This window comes from Festucalex cinctus, chromosome 4, assembly GCF_051991245.1.
Source record: "Festucalex cinctus isolate MCC-2025b chromosome 4, RoL_Fcin_1.0, whole genome shotgun sequence".
Classification (NCBI taxonomy): domain Eukaryota; kingdom Metazoa; phylum Chordata; class Actinopteri; order Syngnathiformes; family Syngnathidae; genus Festucalex; species Festucalex cinctus.
Window position 1 is genome coordinate 29111049 of NC_135414.1, and position 23223 is coordinate 29134271.

Genomic DNA, 23223 nt, shown 5'->3' on the forward strand with positions numbered 1-23223 from the left:
AGACGTTAAGTGAGTCCTCCTTGCCTGTAAGTGGCGCTAGCTAGCTTGCAGCAGTTTTTCACCCAAACTTCACCGGTTTGGAAATACTTCAAAATTGTGAATCTTAAACTAAAAGAGCATTTTTGTGTTTTATTTTGAGCGTTAAGACTATTGAAGAGTGACTGTGCTGTTTTTTTTTGTGTGTCAAAATTAAAGGAAATATATTTGTTTAAAAATATCTTTTAGTGATATTTTTTATTTGTCAAAATGTACTACTGGTATCGGCAGTTGGTATCGGTGAGTACTGAGGGTCTGAGTATCGGTATCGCCTGAAAAAAAGTGGTATCGAACATCCCTAATTAATAGTTTAAAATCCTAAATAAACCCAAAACAATTTAATATAATTTAAAACTAATTTTAAACTAACAGCTGCTTGAAACAGGTTTGAAACCCTAACTTCAAACTCTTGTTTGTTTTTTGCTTCAGTTTCGGGATGATACATGACGGCGAGGGTAACCCATGTCGCAAAACTGAGGGCAACATCATGTCCCCCACCCTTGCCGGAAACAACGGGGTGTTCTCTTGGTCCATATGCAGCCGCCAGTACCTCAGCCGGTTCCTTGGGTAGGCACCAGGCATCACTGATGTGATCCCACCATTGGTTGGACGGTTTTGTCAATTGTAAATGTGATGCCCGATCTCGCATCTTCCAGGACGACTCAGGCGTCCTGTCTGGTGGACGAGCCCAAGCAGATTGGTCAGTACAAATATCCCGAGAAGCTTCCCGGGCAGCTGTATGATGCAGACACGCAGTGCAAGTGGCAATTCGGCTCCAAGGCCAAGTTGTGCAGCCTTGATTTTGTGAAGGTAAGCTAAAAAGTTTTGGTCCTTTAATAGTTTCTATTCTACAGTATTTGAGTCTTTGATCTGCTACAGGATTTTATACTCTTTGGCGCTTCCATTCCCCGAATCAACCCTTTTACAATCACGTACATTCAGACCCTTCAAAATGTCATCTTTAGTAAATCTGAAGTCAGTCTTTTGTCTTGCTTTTGTCTTTAGTAGGATTCTAGCCTTTTCCAAGGAAATGTCTTGAAAGCCAAATGTAGACCTTGCTGAACATCATCTCACGTACTTTAACTGCACTAATGTCTCCAGAAACTATCCCAAATTTAGCAATTTTGGTCTGTTAGTGGCTCTTCTGCTCTTTGAATCTTTTTGTCTGGTTTTAGTCTATCTCACTTTTTGCAATGTTTTGGCTCATTAGTGCTTTAGTAGTTTTTTTTTTGCTTTTGCTTATGCCCTTGCAGTCCCCAAGAAATAATCCTTAAACCAAATTCAGACTAGATAATCAAAATTTTGCCTAAATAAGACTTAATAAGCCGTTCCCACAATCTTTTGCCCTTTTAGAACTTCTTTATTTTTGGTCCTTAGCATGTTTCTATCAATTTCCTTAGTTTTGGTACATTAGTGATTCCTCTTCTTTTAGGATTGTTGGTCAGCAGCAGAATTATGTCTTGTCTCCAACCAAAATCCTTAAAACTAAGGCCCGACCCTCACAAACTTTACCTTAAAGGAACTTCAAGTCATTCCCACGCTATCATCACTCCAATTTTTTGGTAGGTTTGTGAGTCTTCTCCGTTTGTGGTCTTCGTCTATTCTCCGACCAAAATCCTTAAAACTGAGGCCAGACCCTTACAAACTTCACCTCACCCTCTAGCCTCTCCCCTTCACTCTCTGAGACAAAACTCTAAAACCAAGTCCAAACACTTTTGAACTTCACTTTAAGCGCCTTTCCCACATTCGCCTCACTGTTTGCACAGCATGAAAAACATCTATAGAACAGTTCTGGCTCTTATGGCCCGGAACTATCCCACAAGTCTTTGAGACCATGAAGGAACCTCCAGTAATGAACACCCCTGTCATACAGGATCCAAGTATTGTCCTTACAGCGTCAGTGACAGCGTCAGCTAAATGGGCACTTTATTAATTGCCATGATCTTAGCCAAACAGGCCCAACCCCCCTGTGTTTTACTCCTGGTTTGAATTCCCTCAATGGACAAACCCCTTCTACGCCAACCGAGCGCCGTGGGCTAAGGTGAAGTCTTTATGTTCGCTGTTATTCACATGGAAATGCTGCTTGGACTCTAACCGCTGGGAAATAGACTCAGACAAATGGTATAGCTAGCGGATTAGCGCAGAACACTTCTTTGTGGCTATTCGAATAAGATGCTTCAAAGGGTGTTTACATGATCATGGCCTGTTAAAAGAAGGCTTCTTTTTTTCAAAATAAGTGTGGAAAGGTAAACACAAAATTGCTTGTGTTTTTCTGAAAAGCACAGTGACTTTGATTCTAGCTCATGCTTGAACACTAACATTGGTTTCAAACCCCAACTTTAGACCCTCAATCTTAATCTTGAAAAACTTTATTTGAAACTCCAACCTTAGCTGGAGACACTGATTTGAAACCCCAACACGTCTTTAAAATCCTAACCTTTTCTTATTAAGGATTGAAACTCTAATTTCAAACCTTAACCTGGGCTGTTTGTCGACCAAATTTGAAAACCTCGAGACACTAATCAAAATTTGAAATCCTAATGCAGAAATCCTAACTTGAAACCCCATTTTGAGACCCTAACCTACCAGTAGGCTAGAAACCCTTTGCGATTGGCTGGCAACCCTTCAGGGTGTCCCCCGCCTACTGCCCGAAGCCAGCTGGGATAGTCTCCAGCACTCCCGCAACCCTTGTGAGGAGCAAGCGGTTAAGAAAATGGATGGATGGATGGATGGATGGATGGAACTTAAGAGTTCTTACAAGTCTGAAAGTCTAACTTAAAAAGAGTTTGAAACCCGATTTAACCCAGTCTTAAACCTGTTATCTGAAGCTCTAGCTATTAACTCTTGCTTGAAACCTAAATTTAAAATACAAAACCGAAACCTGATGAATCTCCAACTTCGGCTTTAAACCATAACCCTTAACCGTAATCTGAAACCATAACCTGCCTTGAAACCATGAGGTTAGATCCTAATGTGAAACCCTCACCCTTGAAAACCCAATTTGAAAGCCAAGCCTAGTCTTCAAACTATAATTTAAAAGGTCAATACATTTCCAAATTAAAATGTAATCCTATTTTGAAACCATAACCGAAGCTTGAAACCCTAAACCAGCCTTCAAACATTAACATCTTGTTTTAAACCCTAAACCACACCCTTAAAACTGCTGGGTTAACTCGAAAAGTCAAGCATCTCGCGTGCATTGAGAAATTAAAAAAACAAAACCTTTTTGGTCAAAAACTACTTGGGTCATTTTGGCCCAACTTTGGGTTGATTTACGGTTCGGTTTATTGTATGACCAAATTTGGGTTATATTTGACCCAACATGCTTTAAAACCCTAATTTGAAATCCTATACCTTGTTTAAAACCCTAAGCCAGGCTCGAAACCACAATTTGAAACCCTTACCCAGCCTCCAAGCTCAACACACCCTGGCCCTCCGTGCCGGTGGCCTCCACCGAGCCCGGTGCAGCCGGGCTGGCTGCCAGCGTCGGCAGCCTGTCTCCCGATGCGAGGCTCTCCCTCTGTGCTCACTCACTCGCTCCGTTTCTGTATTGTTGGGTCAGATGACACACACAATTATAGCCTGTTTCATTAAAGAAGAGCACTGATTAGGTTTGACGTCCAGGCTTTTTTTAGGGAGGCTCATTGTCGGGCTTATGGTGCACCATAAGACCGACAATGAGCCTCCCTTCTGACGCTGGCAGGGAGCAAGCAGCTGATGCTCGCTCAGCAGCGGTGGCAAGTAATGAAGTATAAATACTTTATGATAAAAAATAATAATAATAATAATCCAATATCAGTACTTTATTTTGGTTTATTAGGAAGTTGTCAAAATGAGTATAATTAATATTGAAGAATCATTTTTTATCACATTTCAGTACATCTCAGTACAGTTTGCAGTTTTTCCTTTCATTGAGAATATATATACCGTATTTTCCGCACTATAAGGCGCACCTAAAAGCCTTCATTTTTTTTCAAAAGCTGACCATGTGCCTTATAATCCAGTGCGCCTTATATATGGATCAATATTGAGCCGCAACAGGTCTCGCTGTCAAGACGCTATCGGTGACCCTGCACGATCGGTGACGCGCATGCGCAGAAGATCCCGCCATCTTGCATCGCTAGCTAATACTAATACTTTACCTTAGAGAAAATTAAAAAACAGCTGTTTATTCATTTTGGGAGTGAATGGAGTTGTCAGAAAGCTGGTTTGTAATCTATTAATAAAGTTTGACTGACCTATCTGACTGTTTTGTTGACGTTCCCTTTAGCGCAGCACCATCTAATGAATGCATAACGTAACCCCAGCCTCTATTGTAGCGCCTTATATATGGGAAAATTTGTAAAATATGCAATTCATTGAAGGTGCGCCTTATAATGCGGTGCGCCTTATAGTGCGGAAAATACGGTGTATATATATATTTTTTTTTTGCTCAAGTATCTGTACTCCATACCGTCATGGCAGACTACATTTTATCACATGCAGTCCCGTGTTGCGTTTGCGTGTCTCGTCTGGCAGGATATCTGCAAGTCGCTGTGGTGTCACCGCACGGGCCAACGATGCGAGACCAAGTTCATGCCTGCCGCCGAGGGCACGAGCTGCGGCCCCGACATGGTGAGTTGTCTCACGTCGTCACTAACATTGAATTGACAACATTTGTTTAGCTGAATTCTTAAACGTTTATAGACACTCTGTTGTATACATAATTGTACACAGGCTTTTAACATTTCATTTTCACATCTTATGTACTGTAATTTCTCGAGAGCACAATTAAAAACAAAAAACAAAGAAAGAAATAAAGAAGGAAGAGAAGAAAGAGAGATGGAGGAAGGATGGCGGACAAAATGGAAAGAAGGATGTTCCTTATGTTTTTCTTTTTCATCTAAGAATATTGGGGCGCTGTCTGGCAGCTGTCAGGCTTCCCGTTCTGTTCCCTTCATTGTTTTTATGTCTCTCGAATGGTTGTAATGTGAATTTGTACTCGTAACATGACAATAAATTCGATTCCATTCCATTCTAGGATGACATGAAAAAAAAAAAGTAGGAAGTATGAAAGGTAAGAAGGCAGGAAGTAAAAATGTTAAAATAAACATAATTGTGGCTTGAAATGATGGCATGATTTGAAACCCTAAGTTTCAAAGGTCAAGTTTGCAGTTGCCGCACTTCACTCAAAATGCAAATCAAACTGCATAATCTTGAGACGAGTTCACCATCCAAGTCAAGACGATGGCGCTCACGTATTGATTTCTTTTGTATTGCATCAGTGGTGTTGGCGCGGCCAGTGTGTCAAATATGGAGAGCACGGCCCCAAGGCGGTCCATGGCCAGTGGTCGCCCTGGTCCCAGTGGTCGGAATGTTCCAGAACCTGCGGAGGTGGGGTCATGCACAGGGAGCGCTCCTGCACCAGTCCACGGTAAACACAAACACAGGCACGCATTAACTATAAGAGAGACGTCATTATGTCATCACCCCTGGAAATGGGGTGCTCCCACATCAAAAACACATGTGTAAGAAAACAGCTCTTTTATCCTCCTTTTTTTTTTGGAACACCTGAACGCACCGTCTGCCAGGTAGTTGTCAGCACACACATGCACGCACGCTCGCACATACACAGAGTCAGCTGACAGTCCAGACAGCAAGACAATCTCTCCCCATGCTCCAGACAAGGGTGGGGCAAAAACCTCTTAAAACCGGAGCTTTTTTCGCTGCCAACGTCCCGCATGGCTGCTCACTCGCACAAACGTAATGCCGCGCATCCCACAGTGCCCGACATCTTTGTTCGTGCGCGTTCACGTGAACGCACTCTTTGCTCTTTTCTTTTCCAAGGACTTTGGAGCCTTGTGGAGTTGAGTTATCCGAATTTCACGTTGTTTGGCAAGTCGTCAAACTTCGCCACCAAGCTCTTTCCACATGTAATGATAAAAACAAAAAGGGTTCATCATACTGTCATCGCCCATCCTGTATGTCTAGTGTGAGGCTCCATTTTGGTAGCAGTGACACAAAAAAAAATGTGTTTGTTTTCGAAAGGTCCATGGAAATGGCTAAGGTCGCGTCATATAAAAATGGCAGACTTCCTATTTTCTTTCTGGCATGGGTTCTTGGTGTTTTTTGTTTGGAGTGATCTCATGGTAGAATTCCATTCCAAATTTCATGTTACTAACTTGGCTTTGGTGGCTAATTGAAAGAATAATTATTAATAAAATGGCCCAATTGATCAATAAACGGCCTCTTCAAACCAAAATGGCAGATAGAGCATGGGTTCTTGAGAATTTTTTGCCGGTCAGCTCATGATAGACATGCCTACCAAATTTCATGTTTCACTTCACCAGCTTCACCTGCATTTTCCCCAAAAAAAATAAAAAAAATAAAAAATAATAATAATAATCATCCATGGAAAGCCAATTTTTGGGAATAATGCCTGCTCACTCATACGAGTCATTTGCTCCGTATTGTACAACCGTGGGGGATAGCTAGCTAGAGAGATGGTGGAAATAATTGCCGGCATTTGGCTCTTTGGGCTGATGAACATGAAGCAACAGTCAAGACAAATTTTATGGCCGGCAGCACCTTTCTTGTTTTTACTCATGCATTTGTGTTTCATCAAGCACACACACATTTTCTTTAGTTTAATTGAAATGGTAGGCGGGTGTGATGAGGGTTATGTATGACTGGTAATTCTGACTGGACTCTCTCAAAAGAACATGAGACAATTGCAGCTCATTCAGAACGCTGCAGCTCGAGTTCTGACCAAAACAAAAAGATCAGAACATATTACTCCAGTACTTAAGGATTTACACTGGCTCCCTGTCAGCTGTAGAATCGATTTTAAAGTTCTGCTACTCGTCTATAAATCACTAAATGGTTTGGGTCCTGCATATATCCAAGAAATGCTGATTGAGTACAAGCCCAGCAGGGCTCTGAGATCGACAGACTTGGGCCAACTAGTGGAACCCAGAGTTCGAAGCAAACATGGTGAAGCTGCATTTAGCTATTATGCTGCACACAGATGGAATAGGCTGCCAACAGAAGTGAAGTCAGCCCCGAGTGTAAATGCTTTCAAATCCAGGTTAAAAACTTTGCTTTTTTCTTATACCTTTGATTAGGGACTTTTAAACAGCTTTAATTAAGTGTTTTTTTAATTATTATTTTTATTTTTATTTTTATTTTTATTTTTTAGTTTTATCATTATCATTTTAAACTTTTTTATGTTAAATTTTTTAAAGTTTGTTGAATAATGTTTTAAGATTGTTAGTTTGTAACCTATTTTTATTTATTTTTTTTCCTCTGAATGTTAACTATTGTTTTTTGATGCTTATGTGTTGTCTTTCCTCGTGTAAAGCACATTGAGTTGCCTTGTGTATGAAATGTGCTATATAAATAAACTTGCCTTGCCTTGCCTTGCCTTGCCTAATTATAGCTGGTGGGGTACAATATTTCTATTGGCTTTGTGTTTCAGCTCAGTAAAGTATTTTCCTCTTATTTATTTTTTTTAAATAAAGTTTTCCTCTAACATTTGTGTTTCATCAAGCTCAGATGGGTTTGTAAGGAGATTAGTTGGTGGTGGGGTGGATGGCCACATAGATCATATATACATTAGCTAGCTAGCTGTGTTCTGTCTGGCTCTATAGCTAGCTAGCGGGCTAGCCTAGATAGATAGATAGATAGATAGATAGACAGATAGACAGACAGACAGATAGATAGATAAGAAATTAGTAAAATGTAAATTGTGGGAGGGGGACAGAAGATAAAGATATTTTTCACAATTAGATATTAGCACAACGACTTCTTAAGAGGCTGCCAGTGCTAATGAACAGTTTCCCTGTACATCATTCTGGCTTTACAAAGTTTTCAGCAGACGCCCTCACCCTTTACAAACACACAACGAGGTCAGTTTAAATATTTGGACCGTTCACTTCACTGGGCTCATCAGCGCTTACTTAATAGCCAGGCAGACACGGGCACACCCGGCCCGTCTGCTAATCCCTCTCGCCGGGGGATCAAAGATGTTTTCTGCTCATATGATGCACGTTACGCATACGCCACGTTCGACAGAGCAAGAAGGACCCGCGGAGGAGGCCCTTCGCAAGCAGGTTAGCTGTCTAATTCGTTTAGCGTTACTGCTCCAGTGAGAGAGGCGCTTTTACAGCAGCTTCTGCTACTACTATGAGTTACGGGGTCAGTGGGACACGGGGAGGGAAAGGTGTCAGGGCCTTAAAGGAGACATACTATGGATTTTTTTTTTTTTTTTACAATCCAAAATGGTTCCCAGGTAGGGCTAGGTGGCTCAATGATCAAGATTGAAGATTATGATCATTTTCAGGTCGATTGTTGTTGGTGTACTTTGAACAACATTACTTTAAAACTACGTTTTTGTACCTGTCTAGTTCAAAGGTCAATACTGTAGTACATGACCAAACTATAGCGTCCATGGACACAAGCTAGCTGGGATACAGACGATCTCAGTTGTATCTTGTGATCATCGTGGAGTCATTCAACTGTTTACATCTGTTTGACTGTACCACTGTTAATCTCAGTGATTAATTTGGCAGGGCCACTATCCTCCGAATCGGACCACAACCAGATGGATTAGCCTGAATCTATTTGCCTGTCGCTAATGTCATCCACACCCGGCAAGCTGCTTCAAATTGACAGCTTTGCTTGTGCTACCAAATTGATGTTAAAACCAGTACAAAACCTGTAAAAGTATCGCGTCTGTGTCTTCATCTGTGGAAAAAACCCCAAAAACTTTAAGAATGACAATTCTTGTTGCAGCAAGTTTGCATGAAGGTGATTGCAGAGCAAAGTCTTCATCTAGTCTGCATAATTATCATGTTCTCTTCATCTTGTAAAGGGATTTCCATCCCATTGCCCCACTCGTGAAATACCTTTTGAACTTGACCCGCTGTACACTGTTGCCTCAGTGCTGTGACCAAATTTATCTTCATCGAGCGTCTTCTGGGCAGATTAAAGCCCTTGTAGTAGCTGCTCCAAAAGGCGGAAAATGAATCTTCTCGCTTCACCCCCGCGTCCTCCACCTGCCTCCTCGCTCTGAACACCCCCCCTCCCCCTCTTGGACCACCTGCCAGATCAAACGCGGTCTACCCTAATCCTCGCCAACAAGGCTGGGCGATTAGGGTCACAATCTCGACCTGGTTTGGACGGCGCACATTTTATCACACACACGATGTAAAGAGGAATGTAAAGGTTGAGTGCTGCTCGGTTTGGACTGCTGTGTGTAAGCCTCGGACTCTTCATAAGGAACCTTCTACAGGTGAAGACCAGGCATCAAAACCTCCTTTTTCTAGGCAGATTTAAAGCCCGTTTCAGTGTGTCCGCACAAGTTTCTTACCGTTTTCTTACCGGTTTCGGGGCTTGTAACCGATCACTTTTGAAACTGGGCTCCGGAGTGATTTCAAAACGCGCCCCGTACGTTCCAATGTGGACACCATAGCAGGATAGCTACTCCTGCGGTGACTGCGCACAAACCGCCAGTCTGTCAACAACAATAGCAGATAAACATGTCTTTCTTCGTTTTGCGCAACCTCCTTTGCATGTTTATGCTTTAACAGAAAATTCTTTTGCGTGATGTTGTACTTGAATCACCCGGCATTATCACTTCTCCTGTGTTGCGTTCGTCTCACTGATCTGAATATATTACTGGATAGCCGATACACGCCCGTGCAAACCGTTGAAGCGACTGGGCAGCCATCTTACTCCTCCCAAGCACACTACTGTTTAAACTACTTTGAAGACCTATTTTCATTTATCGCTCATTTGCTAGACCACTGTTTCTTGTACTAAGTACTCTCTCAAATGTTCTCTAATTTCGATACTGTACTATAGGAGCGTATGCCAAGAAATGTTTCTTGGGAGGAATAATATGGCGGTCCCGCGGCTTCAAAACCGTCATTTCAGGTTACTGGTTCGTCTTCTTCGCTGATTCTTCTTCTATACGCTTTCCGTTAACTCCCTGTGGCAGCGCTACAGCGCCACTCCAGACTTGGCATACATATTACAGCCGTTAAACGTCCTAGGCGTCTTCTTTTGAACGCTCGCATGTCTTGAGGCGGTTCTGTCTGTACAAGATTTGTTTGAGGAACGAAGCATGCTTCCGTGTAAACAGGCCCTCAGGGAGCTTGTGACAGACGCCTTCCCCGCAATCAATTGAGGTTCATTTTTTAAGAATACTCCACAGGCTCTCAGTAGGGTTGAGGGCATGACGGTGACCACACCGTGAGTTTGACCTCACCCCGAAGCATGAAGCAGCAGCCCGAGGGCTGCATCAGCGTAGGGGTGTCGATTCGGAAGGGAGGCTGAAACTCAAGCTAAACAATCTGGCTCGTGTCTTGTTTTGGAAAAACATTGACACTTGGGATGGTATCACATGATCACGGATGAAAGCTGTAGAAGGGGAAAAAAAAAAAAAAGACGAAATGTTACGGGGGGATTCCGTGATGCAAACCGCACTGCAGACCTTCGCCATCAGCGCATGGCCATATGTGATCATCTACAATAATAAGATGAAGCTTGTGAAGACGTATAGTTTATCCCCGCAACCTCCCTCCGACGCGATTCCATCACTCCTCCGTTAAACGGAATCCAGGATGACATTGCTTCATTTCACACACACTTGTTTCTTTGGTATTCCTGTCCTCCCGTTGGGTTTCTGTTTCTAGTCAGCATTCTTTAGTGCCCTCGCCAAGTTGAGCAGAATTACCGTTTTTATGAGATCAGCAGGATTCTTCCGGGTCCTCGCTTGCCGTACCATTTTTTTGGTAACTAGCATAAATAGCTGAAGTCAATTTTCTCTGCAGGTGGTCCTGGCGGAATGCATGAATTTGACACCTGTGGGAAAACCGAAGCCTGCTTAAATGTCATAAAGCTTTCTCCGACATGATTAATTAGATAATGTAAATGGTATGTTACTGGTCTTCTGTTGTGTTCGCATCCAAATTTCTCAATATTCTTCCGCCCGTTCTATTAGATATGAAGAGTTGTCAGTTTACGACAGAGTTCCCGTTCCGACGGCTATGTTGTAACCTAATTCTCTAACCTTGAGGGCATTTCCTCATTCTGTCACTAACATGCGCTGATCTATTAAAGTAATAATTGTAGTCAATAGTTGTTTTAAAAAAACACTCCTGGACCATAAATGTTAAATAATCCAATGAAAAACATGAACAAACACGGACCACTTATTTTTATGCTACTGCTAACTAGTTCATTGTGTGGCTTTCTGAAACCTTAGTTGGGTTTTTCCAAAACAGAATCTTCAGTACCGTATTTTCCGCACTATAAGGCGCACCTTCAATGAATGACATATTTTAAAACTTTTTTCATATATAAGGCGCTACAGTAGAGGCTGGGGTTACGTTATGCATCCATTAGATGGTGCTGCGCTAAAGAGAATGTCAACAGATAGTCAGATAGGTCAGTCAAACTTTATTAATAGATTACAAAGCAGCTTTCTGACAACTCCATTCACTCCCAAAATGAATAAACAGATGTTTTATTATTTTCTCCGAGGTAAAGTATTAGTATTAGCTAGCGATCCAAGATGGCGGGATCTTCTGGGCATGCGCGTCATCGATCGTGCAGGGTCACCGAGAGCGTCTTGACAGCGAGACCTGTTGCGGCTCAATATTGATCCATATATAAGGCGCACTGGATTATAAGGAGCAGGGTCAGCTTTAGAAAAAATTGAAGGCTTTTAGGTGCGCCTTATAGTGCGGAAAATACGGTACTTTGAATCTGATATATTTTGATCAAGATATCTGGAGGCAAATGACAATACAGTTCTTCAACATGTTGGCTCTTTTTGACCATTTTAACACATTTCCCTTGTGTCTTCTTCCAGGCCGCAGCACAACGGCAAATTCTGCTATGGCCCCGGCCGCCACAACCAGCTGTGCAACACCCGCCCGTGCCCGCACAACAGCGTGGACTTCCGGACGCAGCAGTGCGCCGAGCACAACAGCAAACCCTTCCGGGGCTGGTACTACAAATGGAAGCCGTACACCAAAGTGGACGGTAATGTTGGACCCTTCTATTCTAAACATAGTCGAGTGTAGGACTTGATGGCAACGACTCGATTTTATTGAGACATTTTTATGTATTTTTGGTGAGTTGTGTCAACATAGAAGTGCACTGGTTGCTTTTAGTTGTAAGGATTAGTGGTTAAGAAAATGGATTGATGAATATTTCTGGAGAAGTTAATCATATTAATGCTGTGTATGTTTCAAATCTTTTTAGGCATCATGAGAAAATCAAACAAACAAATGTATTCAATATCTCTGCCATCATCTGAGATTTTACTGTACATTACGGCCGTATTGCCCAGCGCCAGTAGAACGTCTTTAGTCTCGTCAAGGTTGGTCTGTCCAATGTTAAAGTACTTTCTTAATTAGTCCCCAGTAATTGAATCCTTGGGAATATTTTCGACATAAAGCGCAAGAGCTGCAATCCGGTTGGCCGGCGCGGCTCCTCTTAAACACACAAAGGAGCACATAATGTTGCCGATGAGCTTTGTCTGCTCTTAATTCACTTGATCTTCTGTATCCAAGCCCAAATCCCTTTAATGAGATTTTTTTTTTTTTTTTCTTCCGCCATGCCTAAATCTCCTTTTACTGCCTCTGTGGCCAAAAAAAAAAGTTTGAAGAAAGGAACACGCGGTGTAATACGCATTGGATGCAGTGGTGGGAAGTAACAACTTACAATTTGTTATCATCCTGCATGAATTGATGATGCTTGCTCGTGTGATGGTGAAAAATAGTCGAAGACAACCAGAACAGCCCGGTTGAAATCGATTTCATGCCCTGAGAGCAAAATACCAAGTTCCTAAAAATGGATCTTGTTTTATCCGTCCGTTTTCACACAAGCATCAGAGTGAGTGTGAGAACTTTTGCCACCTCTGCTGGGAGGCATGCAGCCACTTGCAACACTTCGACACACTGGGAAAAGATTCTAGAAAAAAAAAAAGGAGAGGGAAGAAAAAGGGTGGGGGGGTTGTTGAGGGGTGCGCGAGTAGTGCGGTGAAGGACAGCGATCCGTTTGGCCGGCGTCCCAGGCCTGTTTAAGCTCTTGATGAATGGGAGGTTATGTAGGGAGGAACATTGTAAACTGCCTCGGGAAGCGAGGGCCAAGTCACCTTCGCCGTCATCTGCCGAGACTTGTCTGTGATTCGAGCCAAGGAAGAAATCCCCCGAGAGACTCCGTCGTCAGCCTTTGCCAGTTCAGACCTCGCTTGAAGTCGTAAAAAGACTTGCTATCCCGCAATGTCAGTTAAGACGAAAAGGCCATTAAGTACTGTTTCACTATTGGGTTATGCAAAATTATGCAATATACCAGTGAAAATCTCACCAAAACTAAAATCCACAATTTTTTTTGAATGCTTAAAAAATACTTTTATGTCTTTTATTTATGACCACTAATGTCATTATGATTTTCAATATTTTTTTTGCGAAATTTCTACTTTTTTGAAAATGTTTCACACATTTTGACCATTTTCACTATTATTTTTTTTAAATTCTAAATTTAATAATTATTATTTAAAATGGAATAGTAATTTAATAAAAATTTAATAAATGTAATAATTTGAATAATTTAATAACATTTAATAATTTAATAATAAATTTAATACATAAAAAAATTAATAATACATTTAATAAGAATCATTTAATAATTTAATAAGTTAAACTATTGTTCAACATTTTCTCTCTTTCATTTTGAACATTTCAACGCGTTCAGTAATTTTTGAATTTTTTTTACCTGTTTTAAAGCATTTTCATTCTTCTTTTTTTTTTTTTTTTCTTACCAATTTAACTCATTAGATTTAGACTTAGACTTGACTTTATTGATCCCTTTGGGATGGCTCCCTCTGGGAAATTTACATTTCCAGCAGCAATAAGAACAGATAATAAAATAAAACATCATTCAATCAATCAATCAATAAGGTTATTACACCAGAGATTGGATTAATAACAATAATAATAAAAATAAAATAAAATAAAATTCAACATTCTTTGACTTCATTTTTTTTGTTGACAATTTTTCACTTACCATTGGGGTTTTCTTTCTGGTGATTTTCACAAATATTTTGGAAACTTTTCCCCACATTTTTAAAGCTATTTCTTTCATTCAAAGACACAGCACTGAATGAAGATGTTTGGCCTTGGCGCAGGGTTCTTTGCTTGACTGCTCACCAGCCTTATCGAGTAACCTTTTCTTTCCAGACGAAGACGTCTGTAAATTGTACTGCACGGCCGAGGACTTTGACTTCTTCTTTGCCATGTCCAGCAAGGTCAAAGATGGCACCTCCTGCTCCGACCACAAAGGAGATGTTTGTATTGACGGCGTGTGTGAGGTACAAAAAAAGTCTCTATACAATTCATAATGGTGTGATTCCCTTTAAAATGAAAAGAAAATAAACCTTTGCAGTTTTTGAAGATACTAGCCATATTAGACCACTTCTTTTTTTTTTGCTTTGACTTGCAAGCAAAACTTTGAGATACAAGTGTTATATGGTGACATATGTGTTAACGGCAAGGTAAGTGATTCATAATGTCATGATTCCCTTTAAAAAAAATAAATAAAAAAAGGCATATGGTGTAGCAGGCCAGTCCACAGTGTGACCGCCGTTCGTCCCGCTTTGACTTAAGCGTCACATTTTTCACCGACTTTGGTAGACCTCAAGTGTCACCTTTCAGCAGCCGTCAAGAGCGCATTTCCAAACAATCATTTTCAAAACTCTGACCATGATCTTAACCCAATTGTCTTGTGGTCCAACCCAAACCGACGCGTTGACACTTTATTTTGTCCCATTTCCACGCACGCTTGTTGCTTTTGGTGGGCCACCAAGAATCGGCTTTAATTGGCAGCGACTTGAATTGCACGCGAAGTTCAGTGTATTTATAGCCATCGTGGCGCGCATACTGTACCGGGGGGCGAAGCGTATGCGGCAATGTGATCTCCCAATTTGGGCGAGGTGCATGTGAATTAGCGTCATTGGAATAAATAATTACAGCTGTGTGTCAATTTCCATGGAGAGGTTTCAGGCGAGTGATTGGATTGATCAGGGGAAAGCTCGGTGTCAGTTTACTGCCCGTTCCGCACGGTTTTTATCTGATTGTTTTGGGATTTATTGAAAGGCCATTAGAAACAGCTGGTTTGGATTGCATCTTAATTTGCAATCCAGAAATCGCTTCATGCAATCTGAATGTTTTTCCTTCACATAACTAAGACAAACACTAAACTCTCACTATAGTTACCATGTAATTAATTGCTTGTTCCTTGGTTGTTTTCTTCAACCACTATTTTTATTATATTTGTTCCCCAATTTTTGACAATTTTTCCAAATTTATAAGGAACTGTTCACTCGTTTTTGATGATTCTTTGCGTATTTTGTACAAAGCACATTTTTGCCATTCTATTTTTATTACTTCTGTAATTTTTCATTCTTTTTTTTTGGACAAGTATTCACTGTTTTTCCTCTGTATTTTGGTCACTCCAAATCCATTTTGACCAATTGAATAAAGTAGAATTTTTAGGACAAATTGTCTTCAATTATTTATTTATTTATTTAGACTAACTTTTAACAATTTTTCACTCATTTCAATGTTTAGGTAAATTTTTCCCCTTTTGGTTTTTAATAATTTCACTCATTCTGAGTTTTTTTATGCTGATATATTTATGCTTATAATTTTTTTTCCTGATTTATTCATCAGTATATAGTTTTGGACAATTTTCACACATTTTTTATTTTGACTACAGTAAAAGTCCATGAATAACATGTACCCATCGATAATGCGCCCCCCTCCATTTTTATTTCTTGACTTTGTTTTTAAATCTCTTTAACTCAAAAGCCTACTTTTAATTATTGTGTATATATAACACATATTGAGTTATATTATGTATGCTATAAATCAGTGATTCTGTTTTGTTTTTTATTTATTTAATTTTTTTTTATCCGTAAGTAGTGCCTAGATACTGGTAAATGTCTAAACAAGTATTAAAAAAATAAAAAATAAAAATAAATCTTATTTAGCCCCGCTGTATAATACCCCCCTTTGATTTGGGATTTAAAAGGAAAAAAAAATTGCAAAATTATTCACAAGATTTTACAGTTTTTATTTAACTATTTCATTATTATTATTATTATTATTATTATTATTATTATCATTATTATTATTATTATATTTTTTTTTTTTTTTTTTTTTTTTTTTTTTTTTAGTATACTTCACTATTTTATTTAACCGTTTTTGTTCTTTTTTTTTTTTTTTTTTTGAAAATTTTCCACTTACTATTCACCATTTTCTCCAATTCTGTCTGAATGAGGAAAGGTATAGCCTTAGACGTGTTCAACATTCCCAGTTCTGCTGTGTAGAAAAATGCATGTCACATGCTTCCATCCATGCATCAACAGCCATGGCCTTTTGTGGATTTCTATGCATCCTGGGCCACTAAAATTTAACTTTTTTTTTTTTTTTTTTTTTCCCCCCCATGTTTTTGTATACAGACGGTTGGTTGCGATCAGATTTTAGGATCCAAGGCTTCTCTGGATGCGTGTGGCGTATGCAAGGGAAGCAACTCGACGTGCAAATTCTACAAAGGCATGTACACACTGCAGCACAGGGCTAACGGTAAGTTTGTCCGACTTTTCACCTGAAATATCAAGTCTAAAACGTCTAATCCGGTCTCTGTTCTGTTCACCCAGAGTATTACTCGATGGTAACCATCCCGGCGGGTGCCCGCAGCATTCACGTGCAAGAGATGGAGGTGTCTACCAGCTATCTAGCGGTGCGTTCCCTGAAGAGGAAGTACTACCTGACCGGCGACTGGACGGTGGACTGGCCGGGCAAGTTCCGCTTCGGAGGGGCCACCTTCAGCTACCAGCGCTCCTTCAGCAAGCCCGAGAGCCTGTTCGCCGCCGGACCCACCAATGAAACGCTGGTGTTTGAAGTAAGGCTAATGTCTCATCTCTACATCGATAAGAAAGTCAAGTGTAACCAGGATAGACGCTTGTCTGCCATTTTCCCCACGTCGTAGAATGCCACATTTTCCAGTTTCCGTCTTTTTTTTTTTTGTATTGGTCTCTATTGCTACTGATGAAAAAAAGCTGGCAACTAAACTGTAGTCTCAAATGACATGATGAGTTTTTGTGAGATTTCATGAGTGACAGAAGTTCAAACAGGATTTTTCAAAAATTATTGTCAGACATTTCTAAAACAATTTTTGTCCCGCCCTTTATTTTATTTTTAAAATCATTTTCACACATTACAAACAAATGTGACCCCCTTTTTATATACTGTATACATATCACAAATTTGTTTTTTTCCTTTCCTTTTTTACATATACATTTTTTTTTTTTTTTTTTCCCCCAATATTGTGAACCTTTACTATTTCTCTATTTTATTTTTTATACATATTTTCACTCTTTTTCCTTTTGGCCATTTTCACTCCTTTACAAACATCTCACTGTTTTTCATATTCATACTCAAAATTTATTTCAGAATCTTTAATATATTCTCCAGCAAGTTTCATTGTTTTAACCGCTCATTTGAATAATTTCCCTCAATTTTTATGATTTTTTTTTTTCTATTTACCATGTCACTCTTTATTGCCCGCTCCATTTAAAAAAAAAAATGGTTTTTACCACCAAACACAATTCTTGATTTTGATTCCAATTTTCAATCTTTCACATTGACACATTTTTACAATTTAAAAAAAATAAAAAAAATAAAATAAAAAAAATCGGAAATTTTCTTCCTCAAGTCATTTTCAATGTTTTTCAAACATTTTAATATTTGATGTCTGGCAAATTTGTGACCATGAAATGTTTATATATGACAATTTTCTTTACTTTAATACCATTCTTCAGTTATAATATTATTATTAATAATAATCATCATCATCATCATCATCATCATCATCATCATCATAATAATATTACTTTAGTGAATATAAGCAGTGCAGAGAATGAGTGGGTGGTAGTTATGATTGGCCATTGGCTCTAATAGTGGATGAATTTCACATTTTGCAACTTCACGGATCTTGCGTGGTTCCTCTCTGTCGAAAAATCACCCATCCACTCATGTGCGTCATCGTCATGCTGGAAGTGGCGCTGTCTCTCGCCACTGGCCCGTTCAATGTAAAGAGGCAGTCACGTGTTTCCATCCATGCATATAAGCATCCAAAAGCCACGGCCATGTGGCCCCCGTGGCCGCTGACCTCAATAGTGCTTTTGTTGCAAATGTGATTGGAGGTTAGCGGAGCGAGAAAACGGAAGGAAAACTGCATTGAGTCTTTTTACCTGCCCTGAAGCGGCGGGCGTCACGGGGGGCCGGTCCCGGCACATATCTGTGTCAGCACGAGCTTTGATTTTCCCTTAAACTCTGAACTCTGGCTGCAGAAACCAGAAGTTCAAACCAGGTGAGCTCACCTGAAGGCCTAAAAATGCTTAGTCAGGAATGAGCGGATCATAAATTTTTTGGGGTTCGGTGCACCAGTGGGATACTCCCAAAAAGTTTCTCCACTTGGTGGTCACTTGGCCATCCGGAAATGTTTGTATGTTTTTGCAGCTATTTCAGAAAAGAGGGCTTGACTTGTGGCTGGGCTCCATCGAGGAGTTGTTGTTGTTTTGCTTTTGTACGATGAGTGCGTCCATACAGTGAAACATTTTCTCCTGCATTAAAGGGAGAGGGGGGTGCTGCTGCCTTGTGCCACATTCCAGAGAAATGGGAAGTCGGAAATTTAAGACCTCCGACAAGGAAAAGTGCATGGGAATGTTGTTGCATGAGATCAAATTGTGAATAATGGATGGCCACCTAAAATATTCATATTTGTCTATATTATTGGTTTTGTACAATGACTCTAAACCTTTATTGATTACTCACATATTAAGTTTGAAAAAACTCCACCAAACAAAAATGCCACAAAAAGTGGATAAACGTCAATTATAATACTTTTTACCATTTAATGGAAATAAATTTATTTTTTCACTATTTGTCACTATAAGTCACTGGCATAGATAAATGAAGATACATTGCTTGTTATAAATAAATAATAATAAATAAAAAAAAGTTAAATATAATGGCTTTCAATGGGACTTTTTTGTTATCGCTGCAAAAAAAGTAACACAAATTAATCACTCATTTTCCAGCCACATTAACATCGTGTCTGCTTGCCTCTTTTATCGTCTTTGGGCTTCTTCACGTTAGCTTTACATCGCCATAACAAATGGAGACGTCGCCCGCCGAAATATGAAAGGCAGATTATCGTTTGAACAAGCCAAGGCGGTCCTTTACAGAAAAGCGAAGCTTAATATGCCGTCGCTCTTGTCTGCGTGCGTTTGCAGTTTATACTGATCTGCAGATGTCACTGCTCTAATCTCTCTAAGTATGTCCTGTAATTACAAAAAAAAAAAAAAAAAAGAGAGATCTTGCGAGTGCGCCGGGAGTAGCGGTGGCGGCTAGATTAAAAGATTAAGAATACTGCAAGTGAGATTGTTGAATGTGATGAGTTAAGGTCAGGCCGAGGGAGCACAAAATCTCTTCCTTCTGTTATTTTTTTTGGGGCATCGTTTCCATCAGTTTGATTTAGTTTATGAATGTACTGTTTGATATGATAAGTCCTATTTTGTCATAATCCACGATTGTCTTTTGTTTGCCCTTTTTATTTAAAAACGTATACTGTAATAATATTCCTTGCAAAGACCACATAGTCTATTTTCTTGAGGTGAAATTCAACCTAGAAATGGATACTCACTTGAGACTTATTGTCCATCAAAATATGCATAGTGACTATATTTATAGTGTGTATGTGGAGTCCATTGACAACGTGGCACGATTCTTCTTCAGACGTGCTGCTATCATTGACTTTTGGCCACAAACCTCGTGAGAGGGAAGACTTGCTTCCTCTCTCGGTTCGCGCTGGCTCGCCGTCATTTTTATTTGGACCACGCGCGTGCTCAATTTGCAGCCGTCTTCCACCACATCCTTTTTTACTTTCCCAGCTGACTGGTGATTCCTAGTTACCTACGCAGGCCATTTATTTGGGCGTCCAGTTGGATGAGAAGCAGCAAGTGTGATCATTAGAGCATCAGGTCTCAAACTTTTTGGGGTCCCGGGACCCCTTACAGGAATCAAGTCAAGTCAAGTTTATTTATATAGCCCTTAATCACACAAAAGTCTCAAAGTGCCCACAAGCAACGACATACCCTGATCAAACCACAAAAGGGCAAAGAAAAACTTTAAAAAAAATAAATAAAAAAAAACATAAGGAAAAAAAAACGAAATCCATTTGTCAGGAAGATGAAATTAAACATAAGTATGTGCATCTCCCAAATGCCACTGGAATTAAAAAATAAATAAATAAATAAATGTATTTTCATTTTGAGAAAGAAGTTGTCATTTCTTAATTAAAGAAATAAAGGTTTTTAGAAGGAAAAAATGGAATGTTATGAAGATTAAAAGCATTTTTTTTTTTTTTTTTTTTACAAGAAAAAAAACCAAGTTGTTAATGTGTTTTTTTCAGGATAAAAAGCCGTAAACTCAATAGGATTACTGAAACTATAATATTTCAGTCAAACTTTAACAAAAGAAGAAACTATTTTTTCTTCTTTTTGACAGCACAAAGCTTTTAGAGTTATTATTATAGTTGCCTTCTCTAAATTTAAGGAACGTCTGAATACAAACACATTCATTGTTCACTACACGATAAATCATTTCCATTGTCTTCAAATACACGATAACCTTACATTTTAAAATACCAGATCCTATAAATGATTAGTTGATTCTCTGTATTCAACCGTATTAATTATTCAAATGGATGTTTTTCTGTATTCTTCTGTATATTTGTTTTGTGTACATTTCCCCAAACTTCAGCACAATATGACATGTGAGGCAACACAAGAGAAGAGACAATATATTCTAATTTAATATTCTTATACAAATGTTTTAATTTAAAAAAAATACAACTGTTGTTCATATCCAATTTAAGGTGAACAGCAGTCCAATCAGAGTTGCCAGGCAACGCGAAAAATTATTTTGTGGATGACTTGCGGACTTGCAGGTGTTTCACTTTGTGATCTCCTACATTTGGAGGCCTGCGGATTAACTGCTGAAAAGCATAAACGATTACGCTCGCTCCGTATCGCAGCGCTTCGAGTTCAAGCATCAACTGCGCTGACAATATCACCGATTTACCTTGGCCTTCAGCCCAGCTTACACAAGAGCGAAAGCCAAGCGCCTCCCGGGTCAGATCCGCGTTCGAGAGCCCCCCGAGGCGGAAAAACCGCCGACTGAAACAATCACTTAACGCCTCCAAGTGCACGTTGGGTCCTGCGACTGAAAAGCGAAGCGTTCGTCTCGACTGCCTGCCACGTGCATGAACAGGCCAAAGTTGGCGGAATTGATGTGGTGTCGCAACGCTTGTTTTAATAACTGCTGATGCAAAGCGAGCGGATCACGGCTAATTTTCCAAGCGCGCTTGAAACCTCCCAGCGCTGATTCTTTTGTGCTCGGCGTCAGCAGACTCTGCAGCGTTATTGCGCCATTGCAGGGCATCAATCAAATAAGAATGGCGGGAAATACGCGTCATCAATTTATGTTTAGAATTTGGCAAACAAATCCAAGTACAGCATGGCTGGTTGGCCATTGAAGTTTCAGTAATTGTATTCGTTCATGGCAAACACTGAACATTCCTTTTTACGGTCGATTTGACTATAATGTTGTTTTAGCGTTTAGATGGAAACAAAACAAGTTATCAGTTTTCAGATTTTGAAGACTTTTTGTTTGAATAACTAAACTATTATTTTGTTGAGCTGTCTAATAATGTTGATATTTTTTTTGTAATTAAAAATACTATTATTTACAGAAGCGTAGAGCTGCCAATGTGGAGTAAACATTTTTGGCTGGTGAGAATGTTCGAACATACTCGCAAATATGTTCGAACTTAGTTGTAAATATGTTCAAACATACTCGCAAATATGTTCGAACTTAGTCGCAAATATGTTCGAACTTAGTCACAAATATGTTCAAACATACTCGCAAATATATTCGAACATACTCGCAAATACGTTCGAACATACTCGCAAATATGTTCGAACTTAGTTGTAAATATGTTCAAACATACTCGCAAATATGTTCGAACTTAGTCGCAAATATGTTCGAACTTAGTCACAAATATGTTCAAACATACTCGCAAATATATTCGAACATACTCGCAAATACGTTCGAACATACTCGCAAATATGTTCGAACTTAGTCGCAAATATGTTCGAACTTAGTCACAAATATGTTCAAACATACTCGCAAATATATTCGAACATACTCGCAAATACGTTCGAACATACTCGCAAATATGTTCGAACTTAGTTGTAAATATGTTCAAACATACTCGCAAATATGTTCGAACTTAGTCGCAAATATGTTCGAACTTAGTCACAAATATGTTCAAACATACTCGCAAATATATTCGAACATACTCGCAAATACGTTCGAACATACTCGCAAATATGTTCGAACTTAGTCGCAAATATGTTCGAACTTAGTCACAAATATGTTCAAACATACTCGCAAATATATTCGAACATACTCGCAAATACGTTCGAACATACTCGCAAATATATTTGAACATACTCGCAAATATGTTCAAACATACTCGCAAATACGTTGGAACATACTCGCAAATATGTTCGAACATATTTGTAGACTACATGCTACAAAGTTGCATGTAGTCCCGCCGATCGATTGCTGTGGTAGTCAAGTGCGCAAGCGTAATACCCCGTTGCATTATGGGGCGAAAAATGCCGAACCTAAATCATGTACGGCAGACATAATAAATCGTAAAAGTTACGAATAAACACTGTTTTTTGTCTACCTCATTTTCTAATGAATTGTTAATGTGGCCCAAATGCCTAAAAAATGGGGTTTTGTTTTCACTCGCGTATGCGCAAATAATACCCCGTGGCATTATAGGAAGGTATGCTAACTTTGTAGCATGTAACCTACATGTACGTTCGGACATATTTGCAAGTATGTTCGAACATATTTCAATACGTTCGAACATATTTGCAAGTATGTTCGAACATATTTGCGGGCACGTTCGAACATACTTGCCAGTCAAAAATGTTTACTCCACATTGGCAGCGCTTGGCATGTAATTTTTGTGTCAACTTGGTGATTTTTTAAT

General features: G+C 39.5%; 1 protein-coding gene across 1 annotated transcript in view; it reads left to right on the forward strand.

Moving 5' to 3' along the window:
• Positions 1–23223, forward strand: part of adamts18 (ADAM metallopeptidase with thrombospondin type 1 motif, 18) — a 74618-nt gene that overhangs the window by 32648 nt on the left and 18747 nt on the right. Inside the window, 8 exon segments of the mRNA XM_077520145.1 lie at positions 466–603; positions 693–846; positions 4555–4650; positions 5301–5449; positions 11894–12066; positions 14268–14398; positions 16550–16673; positions 16748–16992. Of these exon segments, the coding sequence (XP_077376271.1) occupies positions 466–603; positions 693–846; positions 4555–4650; positions 5301–5449; positions 11894–12066; positions 14268–14398; positions 16550–16673; positions 16748–16992 (1210 nt within the window).